Here is a 16,780-nt window from a genome sequence, read left to right on the forward strand (position 1 = left end):
AAAGTATATTTAGTAATTCACCTTTATTTGTTAAGAAAATTAAATTAATGGCACATCTAGTATTATACCATTTTTGGTCATTTCACACCGTTACAATTGTTTTACATAAAAGTTTACCAAACACTATAATACTGCATTTTTTTTTCCAAAAGCATTTTTGCAAAAAAGTTTACCAAACACTCTGCTGTTTTATTTCACAGTTGCTTATTCTCATAGCACAGCAGAAGCAGTTTTTTTTTCAAAGCACAGCAATACCAAACCAGCCCTTAGTGCCTTGGTACGTATATATGTTCATCCATTAACTCACTATTTTATTTTATCATATGATTAGTTCTTAATTAACTATTGATTAATGTACAAATTACAGACATGAGATTGCCGAGGTTGGTCCGAATAATGTTCTCGGATTCAAAGTTGGTGATCATGTCGGAGTTGGAACTCTTATTAATTCATGCAGAAGTTGTGATTATTGTAATGACGTTCTTTAAGTTTAATGTGAAGGAGTTGTTTATACTTACAACCGTCTCGACATCGATGGTACCATGACGAAGGGTGGATTTTCCACTTACATCGTTGTCCATGAAATGTGTTGTGTCACCTCACGAGAAGTTGTTTAATTTGATAGTTATACCAACTCATCGTGTTACTAATTAATCAGCATGTTGCAATGTTCCATATTTATTACTCTTTGTTAATTAAAATGCTAGGTGGTGTAGTCTAAATGGGTAACAATTACAAAAAAAATTAGAAAATAGTTAGAGTTGGTCTTTGACTTTGTCCAGTGGAAGTTGGAGAGAGAAACTCATTTTTTCTGTTTAGAACTTCGGTGTGCCTTAGCCCTTAGGCGCACCTTGACCACGTTTAGGCAAGTTTAAGCCTTCTCCCATTGGGCAGAGGCATTTCCACCAACGCCCCACCTCCAAAGCCGGCTAGGAGCACCGCGAGCCGTGTTTTTTAAAACACTGATTCCGTTAAACAAAAATTCAAATGAGTAATAACATTAGTAGTCATATATAAGTGATCAGTTGATCTTAATTTACATAGAAAATAACTTATTGTAAATCATTAGCTTAGTGCACAAGAAAGTGGAACAAATTGAGGTGAAGTCAAATAAGCTGAAACAATTTGCCTACTTCTAGCTTAGGAAGCCTTGACTACAATTGGACTCCTCACATAGTGTTTACCATCTGACCATATCAACTTCCCTAACACATAGTTTTTAGCTTGTTTTGCTTCTTTAACCTGCAGGAGTACCTTAAAGCTCTTCTCTTCACCAATCTTCTTGAACTTCAACTTCTTTGGCTCAACAGAAACCGATACCCCATCCGGGCTTTGGATATACGCCTTATATGTTCCTGGGGAGCCAACATTTTTCACTGTTCTAGTCACCTCAAGGAATCCAGAGAGTTTAGGGATAGTGATTGAGGGGTAGTTGAGGTTAGTGGGACTAATAGCTGGTTTGGGGCACTCATACGTATCCTCTGAAAACATTTCCATTTCTGTTTCGTTGTAGCCCATTGCGCACAGGAAGTTCAAGTAATCGTTAAGGGATAAATCATATACCAATCCAGGATCCATAGCACTGTTTGGGTTAACATGTCCTGCACCGTAACTAAATGGTGTTGCCTCATAGAAAGAAGCATTGAGCAATGGTCCCATGCTGTTATCTCGTGTTATCGCTGTGTAACACAGGATTTGAAAGAAAATATCAGAAAGACGAGTAATGGTCTCTTGAGACAGACGTTAATGTGGAGCGAATACATAAATGACCGTGCGTAGGGACTTCTTACCGGTGGTCATGATTGCAGATTTAATGGCTGCAGGACTCCAATGAGGATAGAGGGTTTTAAGAAGGCCACAAATGCCGGAAATATGTGGACACGACATTGATGTGCCTGACGCTGAGTTGAATGGAATTCGCCGTTGGTCAAACATTTGATTTGTTGGCCCTCGTGCTTTCGTGTAGGCTGCTATGACACTCACTCCAGGCGCAGTGATATCTGGCTGAATTAATGTACAACAACACTTACTGAATACTTGGCCAAATCAGCAAAAATATGTGGAGTTTGTTTAATGACCAGAAATTGTGTTTGCTAATAAAAAAACCTTAAGGATGCCTGGTGTAATGGTGTTGGGTCCCTTTGATGAAAATGGTGCCATGAATGGAGAGGGCTTTGTTCCCAGTTCTGTTATTGCACGCTTTATGTAAGCCCGCGGAGACCTGTCAAGATATGCAAGTTTCTCAACTAGTAATTTTACCAAAAACTTGATATTGCTGACACTGCGGTGAAGCAGCCTAACATATGAAACAGACGCAGTCTAAAACAGGCAATTTGGAGGGTACTTCACCCATCTTACTTAGTTGAATTGATATAAGCAAAGACAAGGATGCCGTCGGTGAAATTGATATGTGAAGCAGGGAGGACATGTGGATCAGAAATAATTTCATTCCCGTTAAGAGCATTGTTAGCAAGAATCATTCCCACGGCGCCAGCCAGTAAGGCTTGCTCACCCTTGTCTACTTTTGCGTTGTCCCCTCGCAGGCAGGCCAAGATCTTTCCCTTCACTTTTTTAGGATCCAGCGTGCCGGCCTTGCATAGCAGACTGCAGCATCATATAAGCAGATTACTAAGAACTTGAATATAATTTTGGTATAATGAAAATCAGAAGATTGATGTTGCCTATCCTTACGCTTCTTTAGCTGATGCATTAGCTGCTTTAGCATCCGCAGCACTAATAAGTTGGTAAAATTTCTTGCCCCGCAAGGCAACAGACGACAAGCTTTGTCCCTTCAGAACAAAGTAGATAAAACTTAATATGGATTTGAGTAGCTTTGTAGGATATATAACATAAGTTCCCATAAAACACCCTAACATGTCTTATTATGTATACGATAAAAAGGGACGGCTAACGATTTTGGCACTCGTCTTCTGTCCATCTGCACTCCGAATTGAATATTTTATAATTTATTGTTTCTGCACTCACAGGTGAAGTACAAAGACTAAACGAGGAGTGTTAAAATCATTAGTCGGGAAATGGACTATAACCAACCTTGAGGTGCTTCCAGTTGCCGAGGGTGACATAACTCGGAAACTCCCTATCCATAGTACTGGCGCCGACTGTGATCTGCCACGGTGATATATTCGAGACAGTACCTTCAGCCGGACCAGAATTCCCCGCTGAGCAAACCACAACAATGCCATGCTTAACAGCATGAAAAGCACCAATTGAAACACTGTCACTGAAGAATGTAGTAGGATCTCCACCCAGTGAAACGGACAACACATCAACACCGTCATCGATGGCCGCATCAAATGCAGCCAATATATCTGCATGAAAACACTTAGTTCCATCCACTGGAGGCCAGCACACCTTATAGGCTGCAACCCTGGCTTTTGGTGATCCACCCTTTGCTGTTCCATTTCCAAAGCCGAACACGCTCGCACCGGTTACAAAATTGCCCCCAGCGGTTGACAAGGTGTGGGAGCCATGGCCATCGTCGTCACGCGGCGAATTGAAAGAGGAGTTGAGGAGACCAGCAGCTGCAGCATAGCCCTTGTTGAAGTATCGTGCTCCAATAAGCTTCCTTTCATGCCAAAAAGTTTGTTACCAAATGAGTTACAAAGTTACCACTATATAACAAATCAAAAACCTTAATTTACAATATGACACATATTTTGAGGAATATAAAATCCCTCGTCACAAAGTTTTATAGATAAAATGCAACTTACAATGGGTGATTCCACTACTAATAGCATCGAGACTTTTTGTATAAAATATCACACCCGTTTGTATGTATATGTAATTAAATTAAAGATTATACCAGTATTGATTAATAGTGAACTGCTAGCAAAATACATTTGTTAGGGCATTTTAGATGAACTGAGGACTACTGCATACATGCAGATCATAAACTACATCAAGACAACGGTCATGTTCTGGACCTGTCTTCTCTCCCATTATTTTTTTTTTATCATAACTGAAATTTCCATTACGGTTAAACAAACAGAGCACAAGAGTTTTGGAGGAGCAAAGGGAAGCCTCATTAAAAAGCTCCAAAGAAGAGGGAAAAAGAGTGCTTCACCAACTTGCTCCCCACTTACAATTAGGGACAAAGAGTGCTTCTCCCATTATTAAAACATAATTTGTTTGCTTAATCTAAAGAAATCGTTGTATAGTATGGACAATGTTAGGGAGATTAAATGTAGGGGCTAAATTTTATAAACTAAATGATGTGAAAGTTGATAATGAGATTATTACTTAAGTGTTAATTAACGTGCTTATTTCTTATTGATGATACATAATTTAGTTTGCGAATTTAGTCTATCTAACATTACTCTTATAATGAATATGTTTTCTTTTACCGTCTTTCTTTGGACTACAAGCAGTGAAAGTGTAATAGAATAGTGACTAGAAGTTGGATTTTTGATGAAGTATTTGACTACTATAGCTTGGTTAATTTATTGTCCTATAGAATATGTCTTTTTCAAATATTAAGCAAGTTCATTTGGGAAGGTATCAGTGGTCTTACCCAAGTCAAAAGAGCAGGAAGAGGCATAATAGCCATCAACCGGAAGCAGTGCAGAAATAGGAGGAGAGCTTGTCTCAGCAAGTGATTGGGATTGCCGATGAGGAAAGAGTACACACCTCTTATGTTTTTGGTGGATCGAATAAATTAAAGAAGATTAATAAACAAAACTAACAAAGATGTGTTAAAGATAACACTACTCGTTTTCCTACTACCGCTAATATAATATTCACAGCCAACTTAACGGATGTATGAGACTGTTCCAAAAATAAGACTTGATGTATGACTCTGAGATGAAAAAAATTTCATGTACCAAATGTTGAAAACCACGAAACTTCAGGATAGTAAACTGAGATTAACCCTAAAAAAAATTGTGAATAACACTATCCGTTTTCCTACTACCAATAACACTATCCGTTTTCCTACTACCAATAATATAATATTCACAAATATTTTTGTAATCCACTATGCCACAATAAAACTACATCATCGTAATTGAGCTAACCATCAAAGACCTCCTCTGGACCACATGCTAGTGCGGGATTTTGTAAACTTTTAAATAAGATAATTGATTAGAAATTTAGATGTAGTTTTCAAATCTGAAAATAATTAACAAAAAATGAATCAAATTATAATCTGATTACATGCATCTCAATTTATTTGCAGTTCTAGGTTTCTAGAATAAGAATGGCCGCAACTTTATGAGAAAGTCTCGTACGAATCCTGCTTTATAGATGCCATTTACTCCGCTACAAAAGGGGATAACCTTGGTTGGATTGGACCATCCAAGTTTAAGATAAAACTGGGACTGATTACACAGAACAAAGAAGAATATCTCTTGGTTTTTTTTTTTTCTTTTCCAATTTTAACACTCGCGTTTTAACAATAAATATATATTTATTTTAATTTTTATAAAGCGATATTCTAAATTACTTTAATTTAAGAGATAGGAATTTAAACTCGAACGCAAGAGACATTGACATGCTACAGTGCCTAACTCACATCCGTATCAACGAGCGTATTTTGTTTAACTTATACCAAGATACTTTTTTAACATTTGATTCTTAATGTTGTAGAAAAGGAAACAGAAAGTAAACTAATCTCAATTAGAAAATAATCATAAAATAGTGGGTACCTGTTGCAGTGAAATTCAGAATCTATCTCATTTTGGCAGATTCCTTTCCACTTGGATGGAATCGGTCCATACCCTTCATCACTAAAGCTCTTGGATTCTGGCCATGCGCCTACAACCCCATTCAAGAACACTAGGGTTACCAATGCTCCTTACAAAACAATCGAAACTCTTTTTTTTTGTGTGAAATATTTTTAAAATCCAGCTAAAAAAAGGTACCAATATTGCAATAAGGACAGTCGAGTGCAAGTCTAGGGGTTTTTTTTTCCTCTTCAAATGAGAAATTTGAAAGTCTCTGATTATATATAGGAAGATTTTTCAGTGAGCTTGGAATACGGAGTGATACGCCATGTTATTATACAATCGAAGAGACACTTAAAATAAATAAATAAAACTACATTTCAATTGTATAATGACATGTGTTGTACTGTCTCGTATTTTGGACACACCGAAAAATTTCTCCTATATATAGGGGTTTTTGGGTACTTAATTGTGAAAAACGATGCGTTAATAAATTAAGAGGGAGCTAGGCAAATGCTAAGAATTAGCTAGTTGTTATACAACAATATGTTTACAAAAAATGACCATAATTATATTAATGCGAAAATAAATTGATATCCAAATCATTGTCTATGAGTGAAAATAAATACAATTGCCCAAGTTGTTAAAATTATACTAATGGTGGTCCAAAAGACCAAAACTACAAAAAGACCATAAATTAGAGTTAAACCGTGTTAAGGGAAGCCTTAGAAGCTTTGTTTAAAAAAGAATTATATTGCTATTCGATACTACGCTATAGTGATATTCATTTTCACTTGGAAATGAGATATTTTAGGCTCGATTCTTGCCAAAGGCGAGTATGAACCACATTATTGCTAGTACATTGTAAGATTAAGCCCATCCAAAAAGAAGTTTTGAACCAACAACGTATGAGTAATTAAAACACTGAATAAACCGGATACCACGGTCACCACATGCAAAATTAACAATACTAGCTAATAATTCCTAAATGTTTTGTCATATACATGTACGTGTATTAGTGGAAGAATAAATTGGTCAAATATATCAGCACGAAACTAATTGGTCAAATAAATCAGCAAGAAATTTGTTTTTAAAATTTAAAAAAAAAAAGCAAAGAACAAGAAAAACCTACCAGTATCAAGGTTTCCTATGATTGAATCTTCACCGTATCTTGCCTTCTTCCAGATTGAATTGGGTGAAACAACACCATCTTGCTCAAGTCCCAAGAAATCCCACGATCGAGTTGTGTGTAATTTTCTTCCCTGGTTCAAGAATACTGAGACTACCTTTGGATGCTCTACAGTGTTTCAATGGCAGCATAAGAAAAGAGAAAACTGAGGAGAAAGAAAAACAAAGAGAAAACTTAGGAAAAAAAGAAATAGCAGAAATAAAATTCTCACTAGCAATCTGAGCTGCCTCTTCTTCTTCAGTGTAGCAGCAAAACCATTGATATGCCTTGTGTATGAGTAAAACATGGATTCTTTTGCAACTTCATCGCTGCATTTTTGCAGAAAAAGTTCAAACATTTAATCGGCGAAAGACGGTGTTTATGAATTTTAGTTGGAAATATGTGTTTAAGTACCTGCCCAAGAAGGAACCAAGAAACTCATGGTGATTGTCTGTGACTTGGTTTAGTTCAAGTTCTGACAAGTTTGGGGGATGTGAGTGTGATCCCAGGTATACCACATATGACTGCAGAAACAGTAGAAAGAACCAAAAAAAAATAAATGATCACAAGTACTAGTGAAATGCAAGGGAAAGGTACTTTGCTTTTTTGTTGTTGCAGTTTTTAATGGAGGGAGACGAGAATGAATGCTTACCTTTTTTATCGCAAAGGTGGGGGTATGGAGTACTAGAGAGGAGAGAAGGAAGGAGAGGAGGTAAAGGGCTGCGGTTGGTGGGCTCATTGCCTGGCTCATTGACCCTTGTTTTCCTGCCTTTTGTGGAACACAAACTTTGGTTTTTATGGTTTTTTTTTCGGACTTCCAATAGATGTTGGAGAAAGAAGCTGGCCAACTTGAGATATGCAATGCCCGATGTGGTATGGTATTAGCCTAACTGGATAATGTAAATTTAAGAGAAGGAGAAGAAAGAATGCTATTTATACTTGATAGAGTGAATAAACAGTGCAGGAGAGAAGAACAGTTAATATAGGAAGAGATAATGCATATTTGACCTAGGGTTAGGTGTTGATACATTTAAACGATATAAATTAAAATAAAACAAAAATAAACAGTTAGAGAAAGTGGTGCTTGATAAGGTAATAGTGGGGATTAGGATTAGAGTATTAAATAATTAAATCTTATTGACAATAGGGGCGGTTGTTTCCCCTACTAGTTATTAAAATTAATAGCTGGAAATTATTCCCATATTAAGGGTTGATTTAAACGCCCCTAATAGAACTAATAGGGGCAAATAATAATTCTGCATCTAATAGAGGCGAATTCTTCCATTTGCCCCTAGTTGATCGCATCTAATAATCACTTTTCTTGTAGTGGCACTACAAAACTTAGAACAAGTAGAGGCTAAAACATTTGCATCTATTAGTTAAAAATAAGGGCAAAAAATGAAGATTTCTGCACCTAATAGTAAGGAGGGGTGGATATTAAATTTGCACCTAAAAAAGGCGTTGCTATTAATAAATAGAGACAAAAGGGTACATATTTCTGCCCCTAATAGTTATTATGCCATGTAGGCAAGTGTGACATGGAAAAAACATTAGGTGCGGATGTTGAAAGTTTTAGGGGTGATTATTAAGGCCCCTACTTTAATATTTGTATTTAATTGAGTTTTTATGTCATATTGCATTTTGGAAATTGTTTTAATTGAGAAACGATTTCCATTCCACCATTAATATTATTTGATACGTATTCTCACATTTTCAAAGTCTAAGTATATTTATAATTCTTTTTAGTTCTTCAAAAATTATTATTCAAAACTAATATCATCACCAACCCAACCCGGATGAAGAAACAAGAACCATTGCCAACAAATTAATATTTAAGTTACATTCTTCAACTGATTAGATACAAATGTTACATGATAGGAGTGCGATGAATACATACAAATCCACCCCAGTACATAAGGTTCTCTAAAAGTTCTCTCCAAATCTAAATCTAATCAAAGACTTAATCCCTTGATTCAAACACATAACATGATTAAAAGTCTGTCTTCAATCTCCCCTTGATGCATATGAAAAGTATGTGTTCCATCTCCCCTTTAATCAAAGAAGCCGGCCAATTTGAGATATGCAATGCGGTTGGTGGATGTCGTATACGACGTATAGTATTAAGCCTAACTGGATAATGTAAATTTAATATGTATCTAGATATATTGAGTAAAATGAGGAGTTGTCATATTTCAAAGAAGGGCACAAGGTCAATGATTCCATATACACCTTAACGGCCAAATCATTACACGGTTATTTGTAGGCATGAGTGCCTGACTGATATGTCATAAATTTGTAATATAATATTTAAAATTAGACAAGCATATTATGACATAATTACTAATTTATAATACTATGTGCTCTGTTGACCGTCAAAGCAGAAGCTTCTGCAATATATATTTGGAGGGTCAAAGCAGAAGCTTCCATCTTAAATCAGAACTTTTCTTGGTGGCCTCAGCATTTAGCACAAAACCAAATGCAACCTGAACATCCATGTTTGGGAATTCCTGATGTCTGAAAAAATTTAAGAAAAACTAATGAAAATGGTTTGAAAACTTTGAGTTTTAACGATAAGAACGAAATAAATGGTAAAGTGAATAGTACCAGGATTGACTTTCTAGTGTAAAAATGTGATTTTTCGTTAAAGTGAATAGTACCGAGAATTTTTCGTTAAAGTTCACAAAAATTTAAGCATTTAGAAAAGAAATAACAAAATAAACAACTTATTGACTTTAGTACCTTTGAGATTTTTATATAATTGAAACCGTGTGAGATGACTATGTTTGACACTGGGCCCACAGTACCCGTAAACCTGTGTCTCATCAACATGAAATCACATGTCATGCTTGAATTTGGCAATAAGAAAGAAAATACATGACTCAGCCAAAAGAACAGCCAAAGAGAAGAAGAAAAAACCTCTGCAAGACGTAACCATGATAACTGAGAAGAATTTTGTAATGGCCATTCTTAATCTCAAAATGATCAACTTTCCGTAGCTGTTGAAATCACAGGTCTCTTAGTGACAATAGACATTTTGTTTCGTGTCTGAAAAGTCAAATCATGAATAGAAATAACCTGCAAATCATGACAAATAATCCTGCAACATGTTCTTGTCTTGAGATGATGTTGAACTAAAGATATAGTATCAGCGCAACCTGGTTCTCCTTTCAACTTGCGTGAAAGTAATTGCTTAAGCTTTTTACATCTCTGTCCAAAGCTTTAAGCTCCTGCCTCATTGTGCTTACATTATCACAGGAAGCCTGGCAATAAAAAGGAATATATAAACAAAAATCATAACCTGAAACTGGGTTATCTTCACATAATTATTTTTTGTAATATCTATGAGCTGAACTGGTTGTTTGAGAAAGGCAAAGGAAGAAGAACTGTTTTCTTATGCTGTATTCATCTTATATAATCTTCTGGGGCGTTTATAACAGAAACCTGATTAATATATTCCCAATAGAGTAGGGTCTGCCTAGTAAATAAAATCGCATTTCTATCGCAAATACAAAATCTCATGCATTTAAAAATAAATAAATAAAGAATCATCAACATGAGTCTCCCATTCACTAGGTTCAGACTGACAACGGATGTAATTTAATTTCAGCATCTGAGACTTCTGAATTGCAGAGCTTAAGAGCTGTACTCTACTCTGCAGGCAAGTATAAGTCCAGGTGACAAACTGTATGCATATCCGGAGATGAAAAACATAAGAGAGCCAACCTTAATTATATTTTTTTTTTAAATACAAACCTGTCATTTATCACGCTTCACTTGCATTAAATGCAATTTTGCCTTTTCATACACTATTTTATAAAGCAGCAGTCTTGCTTCAGCTACTCTGCAAAGGTTAATGTCAATGCTTATCAAGCTAAACCACATTCTTGGACACGTAAGAATCTAAACTACATAATCATAACAGGCATGATGAAAGACACCACCTTTTATGCCCAACATTGAGGCAGTCGAACTTCTGTACACATTAAATACCAGTGTTAGCATAAAAATTGATAGTGTAGATGCTCTATAGATTTAAAGAATGCAATGTGGTCCGACTATACGATGTAAACATGTCCGTAACAGACCCTGATCGATCATTTAATTCAGCATATGTGAGACTGGACTTCAATAGGTGGACCAGCATATCTTCCAGCACACCAATCTACTTGATCATGATATAACAGCAATGTGAACCAACATGATACAGATAACAAACTTAAGCATAAGATGGATAATTCTATCACCCAGATTAGATTTTTCTTGGGAGAAAGTAATAATAAAAGAAAGGGATATACCGCTCTTAAATTTAGTTTGCTTGCCAATCGAGATTCTGTATCTCCTGAGAATTTTACTAAAATCTGCAAGAAGGAAATCTGAAGAAAATAGCATATCTGCCAGAGAACCTGGCTATTCAAGTGGACTAAAACAAAACAGGAAATAGTACACACATCAGTCCAGCACTGCCATGTTGTATCACCCCCACACTTCTGTCTGTCATCGTAACCTTTATTTGACTGATGCAGCATGAACTCTGGATTGCAGTTCTCAATTCTGGGAACTTTTGGACTTTTCTGGATTCTGGGGATCGTATTTGTACAGTATCCATCCTCAGAAATTATTCCGAGGTTTTGTCGTTTCTGTCCGACAGAATTCTCTGAATCTTTCCCTGTAAACGGATTTTGTGAAATATGCAGTCCCTAATAACAACCATCACTAGGATGACTATTTGAATTGCACATTCTCAGTGTCTGCTGCACAACATAAATCCAGTCTGGAGGGGCTATTTGTTGACTCTTTTCTTGAGGGAATCCGAATCATATCTTTTATGAAGGGACTACGAATTGGCTCTTTCACAGTAGGACTTCGAATTGGGTCTCTCACGATAGGACTTCGAGTTAGCTCTTTCACAAAGGGACTTCGAATTGGTTCTTTTCCAGGACTCTGAGTAAGTTCTTTTCTGGGAGGACTCAGAGTTGATTCTTTCCTGCAGGGACTCTGACTTGGCGCTTTCCTGAGGGAACTCTGAATTGCCTTTCTCCCGGTAGAGTTGAGAGTTGGATTCTCCTGGGGTGGACTCTGAATTGGCCCTTTCATGGAGGGGTTCTCAGCTGACTCTTTACTGGAAGGGCTCTGCATTGACCATTTCCAGAACAAAATGTCAAATCCCTAAGCAACAACAGAACAAGTAATGATATTTCTAAATAGAACAGCCTAGTATTTAACGGCAGCCAACTAATGGATGTGAAACCGTATATAAAGATGTTTTCAAATTTGAGCAAACATTAGCCCAACACCCAGCCAACTGTGTTTAAAAAGGGCATGGAATGCACAAGCGAAGCAAAGTTGTGTGGTATAAAATATAGGCCCAGCATCCATGTTCTTTTAAAAATTGAGCAAATACACGGAGACTGACATGAAGGTATGGTTCAGTTGTGCTGCTGCAGATATCTGGTTTAGAATGCATTGGTGCTGCTCCACCTTGAATGCTATTATCTGGGTTGTTCAGAATGACTGCACCTCTTGAAGGTGATTGGAAGTTCTTTTCAGATTCAATTTGCAGATGGGGAGGATTATCTTCTTGCTCACCTGCCAATAGGGAATCAGTCCCAGAAGAAATTAATGCTCCTTCTGTGGGAGTTTCTGACATGAGATGCTGTGTCATTTTGCTTCCTGATAATGACAGCTGAGAGGGTGAAACCACTGCGTTTCTTCGTGTACCTTACGCATCCTTCAAAGGAGTGTATGTAAACATGCTATGCTGAGGCTCTTCAACTTTATCACGGTCTGTGGTCTCGTTAACCTGGCTCAACATACTGGTGTTTATTGAGTTCTCATTTCCATTGCTATTCATGTTAAATAAGCTTTTCTGTCCTTCGTTGAGATCAGGCATAGCTGTTTGCTTCTCTAAACAAGCAGTAGGAGAATTGGAAAATTTGCATTGGAGATCTCTGTCAATGTCAGCCATAACATTCTTTAAGGGAGAATTCACAGATGAGTAACTTGATAAACTACATTTTAATTTTTCCATTCCATCGTTGACGATAGAAGCACAGGGAGAAGGCTCAGGAAGCGTGAACCTAGAAATGCTTTTCTAAATTGATGAAACCCACTCATTATGTTTTGTGTGTTCCGCACTTAAAAAGGAACCTGGTTGTTTTGAGGATGGAGTTTCGACTAGAATGCAAGTACAAATATTGCATCAATTATGCATACTAAACAGTTGGCAAGAATAGGACCAGTCATTAACTGTCAAGCATAATAAAAGACTTTTTTTTTTATCTGGATCCAATGGAATAACGTCGAATTGTGTATTTCAGTATGGAACAAGTTGACTATGGATATGCAACCACAAAATAATGTGTTAAAATTAAAAATGTACATAATGTAATAACTAGACTGCTAGACGAATATTTGTGGCAATGAGACTATCATAATAGTCTCCAACAAAGCCGTGGCCATTTACTCCAGGTGTTCGACCAAACTATCATGGTCGACCAGAAGACTGAAAACTAAAATTTCAGCTTCTGTTGTACAATCCAATATCCAAATATCCAAGTTCCTAATTTTCCACTGTCATTACCTTCATTCTCACATCCCATTTTATTAAAGAACCCAACCATAGAAAATTTCAGTGTCTGTTTACCACAACCACAAAATCCATTTCAGTAAACAACAAAAGCTATAAGATGATTGAGCCATTAAGGGAATTAATTTTTGAAATACATAAAATCATATGCACTGGGCCACTGGTAGAACTTTTTGGTTCAAGAGCTTACAACAATGCAACCACCCTCAGAACAACAACTAAAACGTCCATCATCAAATCTACTAAAGTAAAATACCGAATGTATGAGATCAAACCACACCGGCAACAGTTCTATCAAAATCTTGATTGCAAGAGACATTCTTACATTGTTTAATTGATTCTGGGTCTGGATTTGGCCATCACCAGAATCACCAGCAGCTGAATTATGATTTCCGTTAGATGAGGCATCGTAAGCAGTCTGATGAAGATAACCACCATTTGACTCACTCAACTTGATACAAGAAACAGATTCTACCTCAGTAGACAAGTCATTGGTGCCAAAATTGCCCATTTCAGTAGTTCTACCATTTCTCATGTGGCCAATCCCATTTTCATCTGATGCAGATACCTCACCCCCATTCGGTGCCATTGAAGTGGCAGGGACGGCAACTGAGTCAGCATGCATATCCTTGCTGCCAGCTGCAAGAAGTGCATCTAATATTGGAGATAATCTACCATAATCATACTTATGTGGATTTTCTTCTATGATACTCATGTCATTTGAATCTTCCCCACTTCTGACCTTATCAGCAGGGACAGAAGACTGAAGGGTAACCATCTTCGGTTTTGTTAAAGACATGAGGCTTCCAGAATCAGTAACATTGGTATTATGGGTTGGTGTCTTCTCTTCAAAGACAAGGCGAACCGCCGTTGGGGTCTTGAGATCTCCTCCGGAGTCTGACCTTGCAAGACTATGGTAATGCATTGAAAATTGTCTTTTGCAAAAACAAACCATAAAATGCGGTATAATTTTCGACTAAGACATGAAATTTACACACTCAGCGAAATTACTACCTAACACAAACAACAAGATAAGCTATGCAGTTACAAATTCAATTACCGGCATCCTTTTCGAGTAATTTAAAGTACAGTAATATAAAGCACCAATTACATAAGCCATTAAGTACTAACATCCTATAAAGAATCTTCCTTTACTTTCCTAATTGTGTATTAATTACTAATTAATCAAAAATAAGATAAAATTTATAGCTTACCGTCATTAGAGGTAGCAGAGCACGGAACACTACTCCCAGGAGAGGGCGATCCAATTGGCCTGAAAAACGACTTTCTCCCGTCGTCGTTTTCGTCATCGTCATCGGAATCCCTAAAATCGTCGCTGTCACCGCCCAAGTCCCTAAAAAACCCTATCACCGGGTTCTCGGCCTGTTCGAAGTCTTTTTGAGAGCTGGCTTGGGCTTGGGGTCGGGAGGTATGTCGTAGTCCTCGTCGCTGTTGAAGATGTGGACGGAGGTGATCTCTGTGCTCACGCGGCGGGAGAGCTTCCCCTTGATTCTTAGGGCTATTGTTCCGGTTCGGTCTCGGAGTTGCAGGGCTCATCTGGGGCGTTGGAGGCCATCGGAAATGGAGGAATCGGAGAGGGAGATTGGGAAAATTAGGGTTTGCAGTTTGAATTTGGTCGGAGTAGTGCGCTGTGTGTGTCAGTCCCTGTAGGACAGTGGAGCGGGAGAGAGAGAGAGAGGGAGTAGAGGGAAAATTATTTTAATGGTTTAAAAATGTTTTATTTATTTACGACGGGTCGTTTGATTCGTTTCTGTTTTGAATTTTCATTTTTCTAGTTTTTGAATAATTGCAATTTTGTCCCTCGAGCATTTTGTTTTAATTTGTCTTGATTTAGTGGTAATTCTTTCTTCCAAATTTCCAACGATAGAAGGAATCTCATGTTCATAATTAGTCTACATAATTTAATGGCATAATTTTCCCCTTGCAAGTGTGCGGTTTTAACTTTGACTCATATAGATAGTGAATTCAATATCTAATTTTTATTACTGGCTTATTATGTGACTTGAATTAAATTCCTTCAAAATCCAACTTCACATCACACGACAAAACCAGGTTCTACAAAAATGATGACTTATAAGTTGGACTAAATGATTGATGTTTTATATCAGCATATGATCCAGTCACTAAATACTAATAAATGAGTGAGAGCCGTCTCAATAAAAAGAAATGACTACCATCAAGGCTAGTGTTTTAAAATGAGTCAACGACATAAGTTTCGTGCATGTAAATGGGATGGCATGTAAGATCAGTCATATGTCATGCTCGCCTTGCATCATCATCTTTACTTCCTCCCAAGCCGCTGCAAGTATATATGCAAGTAATGAGCTCAGAAAATGCAAATAAGGGGGAGGATTGCCTGACTTATCAATGTGATTAGTGCGTACGCACCTCAAGTAGGGTTGGATACGAGTTCGAAGGAGAAATTTTGGGAAGACCTTTGAGACTTGGTGCAAGGAATTACTCAGACGGAGAAGTTATTTATAGGAGGAGATTTAAATGGACACGTGGGCAGGGAGACAGGCAACTATGGAGGTTTTCATGGTGGCCATGGTTTTGGGGAGAGAAACGAGGATGGGGAAGCTATCTTGGATTTTGCAATGGCATATGATCTCTTCTTAGCCAACACCTTCTTTAAGAAGAGAGAAGAACATGTGATCACCTACAAGAGTGGGTCGTCAAAAACACAAATAGATTTTCTTCTAATGAGGAAAGGGGATCGTATAACTTGTAAGGATTGCAAAGTTATACCAGGAGAGAGCGTGGCTAATCAACATCGCTTGTTGGTGATGGATGTACATATCAAAAGAGTGAGAAAAAAGAACAAGACTTGGAAGTGCCCAAGGACTAGATGGTGGAATCTAAAAGAAGAAAAACAAGCCATTTTCAAAGAGAAAGTAATCACCCAGTGTGTGTGGGATAGAGAGGGGGAAGCTAACCAAATGTGGGATTCCATGGCTAGTTTTATCCGAAAAGTAGCAAAAGAGGTATTAGGAGAGTCCAAGGGCTTTGCCCCACACCAAAAGGAATCTTGGTGGTGGAATGAGGAGGTACAAACAAAGGTGAAGGCTAAGAAGGAATGTTGTAAAGCCTTATACAAGGATAGGACCGATGAAAATGGTGAAAGGTATAGAAAAGCGAAGCAAGAGGTGAAGAAAGCTGTGAGAGAAGCTAAGTTAGCGGCTTATGACGATATGTATAAGCGACTAGATACCAAAGAAGGAGAGTTGGATATCTATAAACTAGCTAGAGCAAGGGAAAAGAAGACAAGGGACCTAAACCAAGTGAGGTACATCAAGGATGAGGATGGAAATGTTCTTGCTACAG

General features: G+C 37.4%; 2 protein-coding genes, 1 long non-coding RNA gene and 1 pseudogene across 8 annotated transcripts; all 4 read right to left on the reverse strand.

The window, feature by feature from the left end:
* Window positions 1-978: 978 nt before the first annotated feature.
* On the reverse strand, window positions 979-7,735 carry LOC103411451 (subtilisin-like protease SBT5.3; annotated as a pseudogene).
* Window positions 7,736-9,226: 1,491 nt separating this feature from the next.
* LOC139198532 (uncharacterized) lies at window positions 9,227-9,879 on the reverse strand. Its single transcript, XR_011584081.1, has 3 exons — window positions 9,766-9,879; window positions 9,589-9,661; window positions 9,227-9,363 (listed from the first exon to the last, which is right to left on the reverse strand). It is a non-coding gene; the product is annotated as an uncharacterized lncRNA (long non-coding RNA).
* Window positions 9,880-9,972: 93 nt separating this feature from the next.
* Window positions 9,973-11,606, reverse strand: LOC103443028 (uncharacterized). 6 transcript variants are annotated; one of them, XR_011584079.1, is made up of 5 exons: window positions 11,145-11,606; window positions 10,935-11,011; window positions 10,791-10,822; window positions 10,603-10,690; window positions 9,973-10,109 (listed from the first exon to the last, which is right to left on the reverse strand). XR_011584079.1 is itself a non-coding variant. In XM_070827409.1 (5 exons), exons 1-4 carry the CDS (start codon window positions 11,373-11,375, stop codon window positions 10,606-10,608), a joined length of 258 nt encoding a protein of 85 aa, XP_070683510.1. In that variant the 5' UTR covers window positions 11,376-11,606; the 3' UTR covers window positions 10,394-10,501; window positions 10,603-10,605. The 6 variants fall into 6 exon arrangements, 1 of the variants encoding a protein (XP_070683510.1); XR_011584077.1 differs by having other exon boundaries at window positions 10,911-11,011; XR_011584080.1 differs by lacking the exon at window positions 9,973-10,109 and adding an exon at window positions 10,394-10,501 and having other exon boundaries at window positions 10,603-10,822; window positions 10,911-11,011; window positions 11,145-11,207; window positions 11,298-11,606.
* A 1,909-nt stretch (window positions 11,607-13,515) lies between these two features.
* LOC103429213 (uncharacterized) lies at window positions 13,516-15,126 on the reverse strand. The gene is made up of 2 exons (XM_070827408.1): window positions 14,650-15,126; window positions 13,516-14,332 (listed from the first exon to the last, which is right to left on the reverse strand). Exons 1-2 carry the CDS (start codon window positions 14,990-14,992, stop codon window positions 13,614-13,616), a joined length of 1,062 nt encoding a protein of 353 aa, XP_070683509.1. The 5' UTR covers window positions 14,993-15,126; the 3' UTR covers window positions 13,516-13,613.
* Between the last annotated feature and the right edge of the window lie 1,654 nt (window positions 15,127-16,780).

Source organism: Malus domestica, chromosome 09, assembly GCF_042453785.1.
Source record: "Malus domestica chromosome 09, GDT2T_hap1".
In the NCBI taxonomy this organism is placed as follows: domain Eukaryota; kingdom Viridiplantae; phylum Streptophyta; class Magnoliopsida; order Rosales; family Rosaceae; genus Malus; species Malus domestica.